This window comes from Cupressus sempervirens, chromosome 3, assembly GCF_028749045.1.
Source record: "Cupressus sempervirens isolate cs-2001-9-10 chromosome 3, ASM2874904v1, whole genome shotgun sequence".
NCBI lineage: Eukaryota > Viridiplantae > Streptophyta > Pinopsida > Cupressales > Cupressaceae > Cupressus > Cupressus sempervirens.
In genome coordinates, this window is record NC_143120.1 from 353,518,714 (window position 1) to 353,534,476 (window position 15,763).

At 36.9% G+C, this 15,763-nt stretch overlaps 1 protein-coding gene across 1 annotated transcript in view; it reads left to right on the forward strand.

The window, feature by feature from the left end:
* LOC149566440 (Haloacid dehalogenase-like hydrolase (HAD) superfamily protein) overlaps positions 1-15,126 on the forward strand; it is a 42,385-nt gene extending 27,259 nt beyond the window's left edge. The window contains exons 2-4 of the mRNA XM_089819796.1: positions 14,329-14,500; positions 14,588-14,704; positions 14,827-15,126. Coding sequence (XP_089675922.1) covers positions 14,329-14,500; positions 14,588-14,704; positions 14,827-14,958 — 421 coding nt within the window. The 3' untranslated portion in view covers positions 14,959-15,126. The remainder of the gene's footprint in view (positions 1-14,328; positions 14,501-14,587; positions 14,705-14,826) is intronic.
* The last annotated feature ends 637 nt before the right edge of the window (positions 15,127-15,763 follow it).

The following is a 15,763-nucleotide window of genomic DNA, read 5'->3' on the forward strand; positions in this document are numbered from 1 at the left end:
CTATCAATACACTTGAAGAATCCTTCCTTCACTTGAAATTCAAATCTAATTAGTAAATTAACAAATTAAATATTCGTAAGTGCTAGTGTACTAACTTCTAACTTTCAAGTGGAAGTGTACTAAATTAGAAATTGATAATAGATTACGTCATCATCATTCAGTGGTGTAACTCTCCCAAGCCTAGGCATGTACCACTTCAGACTCAATGCATAAGCAGCCATATGTAAGGGAGTGTTGAGGCTGTCCCATCTACGCTGAATAATAGGCTGAATGTACTCAGTGTAAAATGCTAAACTCGGGTCCCTCTCTTGCACAATTGCCCTCATCTGGCCAAGCATAGCATCAATGCACTCGTACACCTCTCCAAGAGTAGTTGCATCCGCATCCCCATATTTGATGACCAAGAAAATTGGAGTGATGAAAGAGACGATGTATTTTGCATCACTCCAAAATACATCACTCTTCACTATCTCCTTCACCCTCAACCCTTGCTCTGTCCTGGACCCATCACGCCTATTCTACTCATTCGCCATAACCACGAGTTGCAGTGGCTCCTGCATTTTAGTCATTCTCTCCAAAAGAATGAAGTAGGATGTATATTGTATTACGATAATAGATAAATGTCTATTATTAGTTAATGGTAATCTATTTGTAATCTATTATAAATTTTAGAATGTTTCTAATATTTAGTTCGTTATTTAGTTCGTTATAGTTATTTGTTAGCTTTTTTAGCTTTCTTTTAGCTAGAATAGAATGTTTCTTTTCTTTACGATCGTTTCCTAAGGAAATATCGCTTTATTCTTTTGTATATATAGACCTCTCAGTCTCTGTTAATAATAAGTAAATATTTTCCAATTACTTCGTGATATGGTATTAGGGCATGGTTGAATTTTTTTAGAAAATAAAAATATCTTATTGAAATTTTCGGATTTTCATTCTTGAAATTAACTTTTTCCTAATTTACTTAGCTTCAAAAACACCTAGGTTCGACTAGGTTTTTTTTTTTGGAGACCAATCTATGCAAAAATGGCGACTAATTTTTTGCTAAGGGTTTGGAAAATCGTGACTGATATTTTTTGCAAGCAGATTCAAATCTATATGCTAAGGTTTTGCTAAATTGTGTCCGTATTTTATTGGCTCGTTTGATTGCAAAAATCAGGACATCTTTGGACGATTTTTTCTGCAAATCTTATGTCTAAAACCCACGTTTGAAGCAGCTCACGATTGGTGTAAAAATGTGCAACACCATTTTCTGAGGTCATTTTTTTCAAGCCCTTTTTGTTGGTAGCGGGTTTGCTAAAATCACGATTTTAGGGTGAAGAATCTCCCTTCTTTGTGTCAACTCTTCATCCTCTATGCCATCTCAACAAAATTGTCTCTATTTTGAAAAAATCGAGTGTCTTTTTGCTTGCAATTTTTTTGCCTCCATTGCTGTCGACTAGGGTTTTCTTCAAAGCCTTAATTTTGGGCTCAAATTTCATTTGTGATCAGAGATTCTTGGTGGGGTTTTTTGAGAGCTCAATTGGGTTGTCATTTGTTTTTTCTGGGTGCCTTGATTTTCGTGCCTCATTTTTGGAGCCAGCAGATCTAGAAATCAACAACATTTTTTTCAGTTTTTTGAGCTCTCTTTTGGGTCACTCCAAATTTTCTAGGTCTTCCTTTTTTTGCCTCGAAGAACGTGCCTTCGCAGATTTTCATTGAAAAACATGCCATGGCATCTTTGACAAACATTCTGCTCGAGCACAACTCAAAATTCAATGGTCGAAATTATGACACTTGGAAGTAGAGAATCATAGCAATTTTTGAATATTAGAATACCGATCAAATTGTTCTAGGTGTTACGAAGCGTCCGATTGCTCTTGGCATTGATCATGATACATGGGATCTGAATAATCAAGAGGCGGTGATGCTTCCTAGATTAGCTGTAGTTGACGATCAACTCTCTCAGATCCCATTTGACAAGACAACTGCCGAGATATGGGCACATCTCAAAGGTCTTCACGAGACTTCTAAGAAAAGTAGAGCTTTCTTCTTGAAGAACACTTTGTTTTCTATCATCATGGATGAGCGAACCTCGCTCCAGGCACACATGAATAGGATTCATGAAATCCGTGATCAGTTGCTTACCATTGGTCGCAAGTTGGAGGAAGAGGACATTGTGGTTATCACTCTTCGAAGTTTATTGAAGTCCTATGAGCATTTTATTGAGACTCTCAACATCATGCTTTCTAGTGTTGATCTGAAGTCCACTGATCTCTACACACTTTTGCTTCAGCAAGATCGGTGGAAACAACAGTTCGGTAGCAGTTCCAACTCCACAGTTTGGTAGCAGTTCCAACTCCACCTTCACAGAGCAAGCCTTTGTTGCTAAATCCTTTCAGAAGGATAAAGGCAAGTTTCAGTAGTTGTCTCAACAGAAGTCTTTTGCTCCAGCGTCAAACATTTTTAGGTTGAAGAACATTCAGTGCAACTACTACCACAAGTTTGGTTACATGAAGGTTGAATGTTAGAAACGCTTAGTTGCACAATCTAAGCAATCAGGTTTGCAGCCCAAAGCGAACAGTGTAGAGCACATTGAGCAGACGGAATCTGCCTATTACACCTTTATGGCTAAAAGACCTGTAGATCATGTCAAGTCGTCTGCCTGGTACATTGATTTAGGTGCTTCTCATCATTTCACTTATCGCAGAGATTGGTTTACTGACTGACAACCTTATTTAGATTTTGTTATTTTTGGTGGTGGAGAAGAGTACATTGTTGTTGGCAAAGGCAACATGCAGATTTAGTCTGCTGGGAGGAATCTCATTTCCTTGATGTGTACTATGTTCTAGGAATGGAACTAAATCTACTCTCAGTCAGCCAGTTACTGCGACATTCTCTACACTTGGATGTCACCTTCAGTTCACATTAGTGTACCATCATTGATCGAGCGACTCAGTCTACTATTGTAGTGGGTCTTGAGGATCATGGTCTTTCCCAACTTATTCATTATGGTGATTTTCAGGACTTAGCTATGGATCCTCGGCGATCTTCTGTTAGCACACTTTGGCATTAATGGTATGGGCACATAAATGCACATTCTCTCTCAACTTGCTCGGGATGAGCTTGTCCTTGGATTGCTAGAGATTTACACTTAGTAGCTTGGAGTTTGTGATGCATGCCAGGCTGGGAAGCAACATCGTACACCTTTCACAAGTGGCAATTCATGGCAAGCTTTTTAGGTTCTTCAGCTTGTTCATGCCAGTATTTGTGGCCCTATGGCCACTCCTATTCTTGGGTCCAGTTATTTTTTGTTGCTTGTTGCTGATTTCAGTAGAAAAATGTGGGTGTGATGTATTTCGTGTAGTTCAGAAGTTTAAACCTTTAGTTGAAAAAGAGTGGGAAATCTATTATTACTCTGAGATCAGACATTGGGGGAGGGGGGGGGGGGGGAATTTTGTTCTAATGATTTATCTAGCTTCTTGAATACTCATTGCATCAAACACCAATTAACCACACCCCACACACCACAACAGAACAATGTAGTTGAACAACGAAACAAGACAATCACCAAGATGGCTCGATTAATGCTTGAACACAGACATGTTCTGAAGAAGTTCTAGGCAGAACCAGTCAACACTGCAGTTTATCTTTTGAACCGATCATCCATAGTGGCGGTCAAAGATAAAACTCTAGAAGAGGCCTGGTCAGGTCGCAAGCCAATAAACAGTCACTTGAAAGTTTTTGGCTCCATTGCTTTTGTTTGGATCCCTGATGCCTCACAGAAGTAGTTGGATACCAAGAGTCAAAAACTCATGCTTGCTGGATACAGTAGTCTTCACAAAGCCTATCGCTTGATCGACACTGAGACATCTCATCTCTTGTACAATCATGATGTAGTTTTTGATGAGCAACGAGGACCATTCATGCATGTTTCTCCTGTTCCTGATCCAACAGACTAGCCTATGAACGCTCATGATTTGGGAGTTCGGCTTCCATGAGTTCCACCTGATGGGAGGCCTCTAGTAGCTCCTGTAGCTCCAGTTATACCAGTGATCCTTGTATAGACACCTCCGGCTTCTCCTACAGGATCACCTCGATTTGTTGATGCTTTACTCGAGTTTGATCCAGATTCTTCTGATGAGAAACCTGATCACCAAGCATCTCCTATTACTAATGTTGGTTGCTCTCCTCTCTGGCCTAAGTGGTGGGCTAAGAAACGTGCTAATCTTCGTGATGATGAGCTCATTGATTGGGAGAATTGCTCGGAAAAAGAGCAAACCTATAGAGTTTGTTGACTTTGCTCTCATGGCCAACATTCATAGTGTGTTTGAACTTCTAACATACTCTAAGGCTAAAGGAATTCCAGAGTGGGAATACGCCATGACATCTGAACACTAGAGCCTGCTGAACAATAACACTTGGGTCCTTTCTGATCTTCCACCAGGGAAGAAACCTATTGGTTGCAAATGGGTTTACAAAATCAAATACAAATCTGATGGTACTTTGGATAAGTACAAAGCCCGTTTAGTCGCGACGGGCTTTTCTCAGTGTTAGGGCATTGATTATGAGGAGACTTTTGCTCCTATTGCAAAGATGAGCACAATCAGATTAGTCCTTGCCATGGTAGCTTAGTTTGGCTAGAAGGTCCATCAGATGGACGTCAAGAGTGCTTTCCTGAATGGTGATCTCCATGAAGAGGTCTACGTGATGCAACCTCTCGGTTTCAAGGTTGCTGGTAAAGACCATTAGGTTCTTAGATTGGTGAAAGCTCTCTATGGCTTGAAGTAGGTCCCTCAGGCATGGTACATAAAAATTGATAAGTACCTTAGTGATCAAGGCTTCAAGAGGAGTTCTTCAGACTTAAATTTGTACATCGAGACTATTGACAGTGACATCATCCTTCTGGTTATTTATGTGGATGATTTGATCATCATTGGAAGTTCGACATCTTTGATTCAGAGATAATAATATTCTGTCTTTACCAACAAACTTGAAACCAGGAGGCTGCATTATGTAGACCTCTTTATGGAGATCACCGTTCAAGAAAGCACTCTTGATGTCCATCTGATGGACCTTCTAGCCAAACTAAATTGCTATGGCTAGGACTAATTTGATTGTGCTCATGTTTGCAGTAGGAGCAAACGTCTCCTCATAATCAATGCCTTGACGTTGAGAAAAGCCCTTCACAACTAAACGAGCTTTGTACTTATCCAAAGTACCATTAGATTTGTATTTGATTTTGTAAACCCATTTGCCGCCAATAGGTTTCTTCCTTGGTGGAAGATCAAAAAGGACCCAAGTGTTGTTCTTCAGTAGGCTGTGGTGTTAAGATGTCATGGCCTGTTCCCACTCTGGAATTCCTTTAGTCTCGGAATATGTTTGAGGTTCAAACACACTATCAATGTTGGCCATGAGAGCAAAGTTAACAGACTTTGTAGGTTTTCTCTCTTTCTGAGCAGTTCTCCCAACAATGATCTTGACCTAAAAAAGCAGAATATAAAATTAAAAAACCATGAAAAACCCTACCTTTTGCTTCACAAATCTCTTGAACAAGCTGAAAACTCTTGCTTCTTCTTACTCCTCTTTGCCTTCAACACACTCTCTTCACTCAAATAAGCACCCTTCTATGAGCTCTTCACTCTTTTTCTTGCTGCTATTGCTAAAACTAGAAAACATGAAATGAATAGAAATGAGAAAACAAAGAGACTTGATGGGATTTCAACCTCTAGATGGGCCCCACACACCCTAGGGTTACCAAACATTAAAAAGCAATTTACCGAAACGTTAAATTTTTTTTTTTTGCACTTTTTCATGGGGATGATTGGCCGTCCCTTGTTGGGTCAAGGGATACATCCCCATCCCCCCTTCACCAACGGGGACGTCCTTGCCGGCGACGTTTGGGTGGCGTTGCTGGGGACCTGGGAACGTTGTCCCCCCGTCTTGGGTGCATTCTCGTCTTGGGTGTGGCCCTCAAAAATGGCGGGGACACATCCCCATGTTACTATGTTATTAAGTTATTGCAGAATTGTTCATAGTCTTCTCTTCGTAAGGTTGGGAATCATCACTACCAACTTCATATTCCAAAGTTTGATTATCAAGATCCCAAGGCTCAACCACATTAGGAGAAGATTTAAGTTGCGACCTTATAGGGGAAGGCCTAGAAGCCTCAAGTTGAGGGATAGAATCCAAAACTTGCTTAGAATTAGTTTCTACTACAACTTCTTGAACATCATTGTGTTCCATCATTGGAACACAGTATGTTGATCTTGAATATTAGGAGTTTCAATGGAATATGCTTACTCTGCAACCCTAATTCCCCTGTTTTCAAGGATAGGGGGCATTTTTTTAGAGGGGATTGGGGTATGGGTAGAGGAAGGATTCCCCTCCAAAATAGTAAAACTCCCTCCTTCTGGTTTAATTGAATAATAGTATTATTTGGATTGGACACATTAAAGAGTATTTTCTTAGACAGGGATCTCAACTTTCTACTAGGGTTGGGGAGAGCAAAGATCAAAGTGATCCTCTCAGCAACATCCCTTGAATATTCAGTTGGATGTAGATAGCATCCATATCTAGGTTGATCAACATCTTAACATTAGTAGAAGATACAAAATCTTCCTCCAAACCTTCAAAGCCACCAAGGAGGTTGCCAATTTTAGATAAAATATGGCTATGCAGAAGCTCGACGGGAAGATTAGGGATCATTACCCATTTTAACATTTTCCTCTTGCATAAATCACTAGGATTAAAATTATGGGACCATTCCCAGAATTTCAGATGTTAACTTTTTACAAATGCAGGGTTTCCATTTAACAGTCTATCTCTTAACAGAAAATATTTACAATCTACAAACTAAAAATCTTAATCAAGGTTAGAGATGCTTACTTGGTCCTTGAAAGAATCCTTCAGCCACTTTCCGGTGATATCAAATGAGATTCCCGAGCCACTCCACTTCACAAAAAGGCCATGAGTCCCACAATACTTCCAAAGCCCTTCTATAATTAATTTTTTTATAATTAGGGTATTTAAAATCTTTATTAGCCTATGGTAGGGAACCTTCATGATTCACATGAGTCAATGGGACAAACAGGTTCAATGGAGGGCTTAGATTAGGATTTATAAATTGCCTCCAGTCCAAATGTGGAGGAGAAACTAGTAAGGAGTAGATGATGGAGTTATCACATGACTAGAGGAGTAGAAGGGGGATATTTTTGCTTCCCTAATGGAATTTTATTCACTTTAGTAGCAAATTTTCCTGTTATTCATCTGCTGGGGAGGTTGTTTCCTCTCATGCCCTTCGGTCCTACTCCAACCACCCTCATCATTGGCACCAAACTGAGATGCCTTCTCCATCGATGGACTAGGGGCATGGGGCTTTCCCAAATTTCTTCGTTTTTTATCTACAACCCTAGTTTTTAAGCGGATCTTCTGCTTAGGGTTACTCGAGGAGGGAAAAAATTAGACAAACCATCATCATCTGTCATTCTATCCAAATTTGCAAATGAATTTTGACATGGGGGGAGATCTGAATGAAGTTATGGTTTTTGATTCCTTTGCTCCGCAACCCTAACTGTTGTAGATGAAGTCCACCAAGAAGGCATAACAACGCAGAGTTCGCATCGCTTTTTTTTTCCTTATGCTAGATTTTTTTGGATCAGATATATTTTTATCTTAAAATGTTTGTTTATTATTTGTTAAAAAAGGTTAGATATATGTAATTTTTATATATTTTTGTATGGACAAACCCAAAATGAACCAAACATCCAAAATTTTATTTGGTCTGAACCCATGAACGAAACCAGCACTAGTATCTTAGCCAAGATCACTGAAAGCAGTCTTGACAACATTAAAATGTCCATATACCAAAGAAAGGGCTTATTGTCAAAGGAAAAGAGCCATGTACACTGGATTTTTAGGATTGGTCAGCTGTGTTTATTCCGTAGCATTTTAAGATGAACCAAAACACCTGCTGATAACTTCTTGCCAACTTATGGTTTATTGTATGTGCCTTCTTATCTGCTATTGTTTTTATTTCACTGGCAGTAGTTGAAATGTTTTACAAACAACATGAATGTTGACGATGTAAGCTTCACAATTGAATTTTCTTGTATGGATTGAACAAATTGTACAAGTTTCATTAAAACAAATAGTGCATTGCCTGGAGTATTTCAGCAATGTCATAATATCTTCTTTTCATGATCCTCCTGTTCAACACTACATTTTTTTAACAAATAATTTAAATTTAATTCCCCTAGAATATGCCTTTTGGTGTTTGTGCCTTTATGCTAGACCTGTAATAACCTTTAATTCACAACCATTGTTCCCCACAACTATCATCCTCAAGTGCTAGAATAGGATTGCATTATGCAAACAGTCTATGTCCGCATCTGCTATCCCTCTGGCAGTTTCTGTTGGATTTTAAGCCCATAAATAAATGATAACAACAATGAGGAAGAGCCAAAGAAAGATGCAAGAGACACAAAGAATTATCCTTGGAAAACCTTTCAAGATGAAGGGAAAAACCCAGCCACACAACCAAAATATCACTTTCATTGATCACAAAATTTTCAAGTGTACAATGCCTTTCGCTTGATGCGATATATGTAAGTTTATAACACAAAGAAACTCTTCACATTACAACCAAAGGTTTCTTGAGGTTACCAAATTATGACTCTTCGTATTTTCATGCCTCAACGTATGTTGAATGATGCATGACTTAATATTTAATAGTTCAATTGATCATAAATGTTCTTTTCAGCTGAAGATGACAATAATAGTATGAATGCCTAGAGATAAAGATCTCTATTGCAGCTACAATCTTCAACACTCCCTCTTAGCGAGAACAATCACAAAATGTCAATGATAAAATCTAATCTCATAGATGCTATAAAATTCATGGAATCACTCAACATGAAAAAGAATCTAGCAAGAAACACAACCAGGTTTGATGCTGTCATGAAATCTCTCAACATGACAAAACTGCAAAATCACAATCACCTTTCATCATGGATTCACTCAACGTGACGTTGTCATGGAATCTCTCAGCATGACAAGTTAGTAAGGTTTACAACCAGCATTTTATCACGGACTCTCTCAATACAGTTATGGACTCTCTCAACATGACTTCAAACTCCCATCGTGGAATCTCTCAACATGATGACATCATGGACTCTCTCTACATGTTCACTATGAATCTCTCATATGTGAAAGAGTTATCAGGTTGTCCTCACAACTTATTATTAATTTCATGTGAATATTAGTTCATAAAATCACAGCTGAAAACTCTATTCCAACAAGAGTCTCAAATTTTACAAATACCACAAGCATTAAAAGCATGTATAAGAAAAACAGAGAGATTATAAAGACTTCCTCTCAACCAAAAACAACTCCCTCTGAAGTTGAATATCTTCCTCTAAAAATCATCGTTGTTGCCCCTTGCAATCAATAGAGATTAAATTGACATCAACTTTTCATATAGATCAATCAAGGACTGCTTTGATCAATGCAATAAGATCTGGGTAGTATCCTCCCTCTGAGGCTGAATCTCTCCCTCTGAATGCAAAGCAATCTTGTCTCATTGCTTCATCCTATAACAAAGAGAGATCATACAATCAACCTATCATAAAGAGATATATAGAGATAAATACTGAAAAGTAATAACTACTTCCAGCTCTGTGACAGAAATTTGATAATTATAGGATACTTATCTTTATGTAGACTAGTCTCTCTTGATGTACTTGAAATTCAGAAATTGTGTATTGAATACTCATTTTAGATGATAAAAAATGCATGCACAAGGCGTACAAACAACTCCTCAGAATTAAGTCGAGAGATCCATAGGTAAGCATGCACCCTTCACAAAACAAGAAAAATAATGATATGAACTGTAACCCCCTAGATGAATTAGATGATGATCGTTAACAGTGAACACCAACATCCAGGATGGGATAGTCTGACTAAGAGTTCTTCACAAATTCTAATCACTGGAGGATTAGACAAGAAAACAAAATAATTAAGACAGAGAGTCATGTATATGCTTACAGAGCAAGCTAGGATGACTTCTGCTTATTATCCAAATAACAAAACAGAACTAAAATAAATACAGTATATCTCCCTAGAGATCACTGACCACAGTGCCAAAAGAGTACAACAATTTTCTGACAAAAAATATAAACTTTTCAAAATACGCTGATCACTCAATTCTCTAACTGCCAAAATTAACTTCAAAAGTAGCAACAGATCGGCTCCAGCTCTATAGGAAGGATCCATAAAAATTCTGCCGTCACTGCCAGACTGACTCATCTCACAGTCCAACTTTTGCAAGAATTTCAACATCTCAATCCTTAACACAAGTTCTGAATACCTACTTACCTCAAATGATAGTTGAAAAAAACACACGACAGATCTGAGGATAAACTCTCGATACTTCTATATTACAAATTTCTCATACATAAATTAAAATTAAAAAAATTAAAAAAAGAAGAAGATATATATATATATATATATATATATTCAAATGTAACTGAGCATAAACTCCTTCGTCCTTGAACATTTCGCTGACCAGAATTCTTCACACACATGCATTGAAGAGAATCAACTAAAATCAAACAAAGGTGAAAGAGACGCATGAAGAGGGCCAAGAGAAGAAACACCAATATATATATATATATATATATTCAAATGTAACTGAGCATAAACTCCTTCGTCCTTGAACATTTCGCCGACCAGAATTCTTCACACACATGCATTGAAGAGAATCAACTAAAATCAAACAAAGGTGAAAGAGACGCATGAAGAGGGCCAAGAGAAGAAACACCAAAAGTGTAGGCAATAACAAAAGAGAGATAATTCCCAACATAAAGTTATGATAAATAAATCATAAATAAATACTCTCCTGAAAAGGAAGGCCGATAAAATAAAATATGAAAATGAAAACAGTCCAAATGAATTGAAGGAATACGAACCTATATCAAACGGCAGTTACAAAATGCAAACTGTGACTTATAGTGACATGGCAAGATACTCAGGTTCTTTCCATGCAAGATACGTCTTGCCTTCAGATGAGAATTTCGAATTACCTAGAAATAAAGTGTCATTAGAAAAAAGAACACGTTTTTTTTTCTCCAATTAATAAAAAAAAATCGACGCTAAATACAGATGGATGGAAGATACACAAAAGTTTTATTGCTGTTATAGGAGATTCAAGGAAGGAGGCAAAAAAAACTGACGGAGATCAGGAATGAATCGACACCACCCAAAAATCATATGTAACTTAATGAGAGAAAGGGTGAACAGCCGGCGGTGATGACTCAGATGCCAAATCATCAGAATAAACGAACGTTGCTGACAAGTCATAAAGACCAAAGACACATGATAGACTTCAGGTGGACAATGCACATCGAGCCTAGTGTGAAAGATTGAGTGGAGAAGAGAGACAATGCTTCATCATGGACATACACACAGATGGAAGACATAGCTCGACCAAGGAGAAATAAAGCGAAATATGGACAGAGTGCTGCAGAACCAAAGAAATAGAAATCTGAAATATAAAGACGGACTAGTGATCGAAAGAGACTTCTTTTAATGCTGATATCTAACCTGACTCTGGTACCATGTTTGATTTTAAGCCCATAAATAAATGATAACAACAATGAGGAAGAGCCAAAGAAAGATGGAAGAGAGACAGAATCATCCTGGGAAAACCCTTCAAGATGAAGGGAAAAACCCAGCTACACAACCAAAATATCACTTTTATTGATCACAAAATGTTCAAGTGTATATATAAGTTTATAACACATAGAGAGTCTCTTCACATTACAACCCTAAGGTCTCTTGAGTTTAACAAAATATGACTCTTCCTATTTCCATGCCTCAATGCATGTTGAATGACACATGACTTAATATTGAATATTACAATTGATCATAAATGTCCTTTTCAGCTGAAGGTGACAATAACGGTATGGATGCCTAGAGATAAAGATCTCTATTGCAGTTGCGATCTTCAACAGTTTGCAGGTACAAGGCAGGCAGAACATAATATTCATGCCTATAACTTCAATTTGCTATCCATGCTGAGAAAAATTTAAAGGAAAAATGTGGTGATTTTTGATGGAATCTGCCTGTCACGTCTGGGGCACCAAAGATGAGGATGGATGTAAGGAATATTAAATGAGCCACTAAAAGGTGAGGTGTATTTTGTTGAATTAGGTAGCTGCGATAGAGATTGTACTACCTCTGTCGAATACCAACAGTTTTCTATCTGCAATTTTGCTGTGTGCTATGTTGGACTTCTTAGTTGTTGGGTTCTTGATATCTGTTCCTCTTCTTCTGTCCATGTGTGACATGTGACTCATATTCTTGTTGGAATCATGATCTCTTTCTCCATACGTGGACACTGTGCTTACTGACATGGCATTGTTGGCAGTGGAAACCAACATCGTGGGTACCATTTTGTTTTAATTTTGGCTTGATTATGTTTGTAATAATGAGTCGATGGTTTTTCTATTCACGTTGACTCATTGAATCTTCAGCTCCGTAGTATTATGTGTAATATCAGTTCATACTTGCGTGCACCAGTCATTTTCATAACGATACTCTTGTATTCTTTTGGGTGGTTCATTTTTTGGTGTGAATGCTTATTTACAAGTTGGAGACTTATTCATTCGAGGAGTTACCATATGCAGTGCAGTCAATTCTGTAAGTGAAGATTTATATTGAATTGTTCCTACTTCTCTATCTACTGTTTTTGAGAACTAGTATCGAGCCTTTCAAGGTTGGTGTAGATTTGTCAGGATATTTATCTGAGATAATTTTGTGAGTATCGTGGTGTCTCTTTGAGGATTTTTATTGATTATGTAAGCTCTGATCATTGATTGATCAGTGAGTGTTGAAGTCATAAGAGGAGCAGACTTTTTGTAATTTTTTGAATATCTAATAAAGGAATTATCTTGTGGTGGGCTGGGTTGATTCCCTTGGCGAGAGGGCTTTTTTGCAGGATAAAATCCTGTGTTACTTGTTTTCTGAGTATTTGATAAACTGTTGTATTCACATATCATTTCTGGTTCATAATCTGACACATTATAAGGTATAAATTCAAGACCACTTTGCGGATGTGCATACTACGTGTAATTGGTAGGCGAATCTAAAATACAGTAATATTCTTATATGAAGGATTACTACTGCATTTGTACATAACCGACCTACACATCAAAGTGGGTAGAATATTTAATTGCTCAACTTGCAAATTTACAAAATATTTGCTTTCCTGAACTTGCTAATTTTATGAAATATTTGATTTGTGAATTTGTTAGAAAATCATTTACTTACAAAGTTTGTATTTGGAACATCATATGAAACAGTATCTTCATTTGTATAGAAAAGATGGCCAAAATGATAAATTCTGGTCTATTTGTTGCTACTTTGTTTTTAGTTGTCCAGAATTACTTGATGCAAGCAGCTTATATTTCATAAATTTTGATCAACTTCATTTTAATACAAAACCTAAAAAATTCAAGTTCTGCTAAAGATTCATACAGGCAGTCCTAAAAGTTTTAACTTTTTTTGTTTGGTAGGATATGCCGTATATTCCGACACTATTATGACTGCTGCAAAGAAAGATGTGCTTTAACTCTTGAGCAGTTTATTTGTACTAAAAGTGTATTGAAGGGAGAGTAAATTGTTCACTTAAGAATACATATAAAATCATAGGCAAACTAACTGCCCATTCATGGAACCTGAGATTTAAGTGCAATTGGTAATTCATCAAATAATCAAGCTTATGACCTAAACATCTCTTTGCATGAGGTAAAATTAGAGTACATTTGTCTCCCATATCTCATCGCTGTGATATAGCAAAATATGATGGTCCATTTGTAAGAGAGGACATGTATAAATTATTAAATTCTGGCCTAATTTATTTTTAACCATGTACTGTTTCTTGGTTTATCTTTGAAGTCTAGTATTTGGGAAAATAAATAATTAATGAGGTTGCATCGAGAGAATTGAAATTCTAAAGAGAAACTAGCAGGGCCAGAATTGTATTATTAGTATGTTTGAATTTTAAATGCCTAGCGTCCATTCTGTATATAATTTAGGCAACATTGCAATCTGTTACTTGTAATCATATAATTGGTATTTACCATTCACAAAGTCTATAGACTGCACAGAAGTTTTGAACAATATACATAGTCCTCTTCATAAATCTTCCTCAGTGAAGTCAGTTTACGGAGTGGATGTTTCACATTTTCTTATAGTATCAAGATATTTTTGTGAATGAATGGTCAAGGACACATTTAAAAGGAAAGAAATATAATGCTATGCACTGATAAGCACGATTGCTTTGTGCAGTGAATGTCGATCACCAAGGGATAAGCCATCACTTTATCCTCAGGCGAAGGGCATACTTAATGCCCTGAAAGAAAAAGGCATTAGTATGGCCATTGCTTCTCGAACTCCGACACCTGCAACTGCTAGAACATTTTTGAATAATCTTGGTATCACATCTTTATTCACAGCAATGGTTAGTGTTAGTTACATAACCATCTCTTACCCTTAATTTGAAGTTTTTAATTTATATTTTACCCAATTTGTTTTATTGAAAATGCAGGAAATATTCCCTAGTTGGAGTCACAAGACTGAGCATTTTGAAAAGATCCATCAAAAGACAGGAGTGCCCTTCAAGTCAATGCTTTTCTTTGATGATGAGAATCGGAACATTGAAGCTGTAAGTCATTGTTTTATTGCCGATTCATGATTGATAAAGTCATATGGCAGTTAGTATCTTTTGATAGAAAATGGAAGCAGAGAGTGATATTATGTCATCTTCACCTTCCTTCATTGTTTCAGGTTTCCAACATGGGTGTAACGAGTATTTGGGTGGGAAACGGAGTTAATCTTGAAGCTTTGAAGTCGGGGCTTAGAAAAATTTCTGGATCTTCTAGTTCACGGACGTCAACTACACAAAATCGGGATGTTTAAATTGGCAGCCATGTGGCAAATCCTGTAGTGATTCAATACTTCATTGTCATTTTACATGTTCAATACCATTGCTCTACAAATACTTATCTATTGTTTCATTTTCACATTGATCAACTGTAATTCCTCAAGCAGGGACAAAAGATTTAATTTGAGGAGTTGATTCCATTACTTGTGATATTTCTTGCATGGAATTGTTCACGTTAAGTCTCATTGCTGCCCAAAGGTAGTTATATTCCAACAGTGGTAGTTTTGGTAGCAAAAGTTAAACATTGGGTGTTATATCATGTTCTATTATTTGCTAGAGTTGGACATAGTTAGGGACTGAAATTTTGTTTCGAGTTAAATTCTGTCACAAATAGCATGGACTCGGCAAGGGTAACTTGACTCGTGACCTGGCTCGGCGGTGACTCGGCAAAGTGAAAAAACTTCAAAATTTTGAGATTTTTTAAGATTTAAAGAACATTCCATGCATCCATTATTGAATAAAGCGTAAAGACACAATAGCATCATTAAATAAAAGATAATTTGATCATAATGCACATATTTAAAGTCAGGCATCAATTACATAAGTACAATACTACAAAGGTAAATTGCTAAATACTATATTACTAGTAATAAAAGTTTAAAGTTTAACTTTAAAGTTTAAACAGTAGCTGAAGCTTGAAGGAAATATTATAAAAGTAAAAGTGTAAAGCATAGAATCATATATTAAATGATAAATCCATGCAAACCATCAAAATGTATATTTATTATGTATTATGAAATCCAACACATCAAGATTCAATAGTTATCATCAAATTCAAAT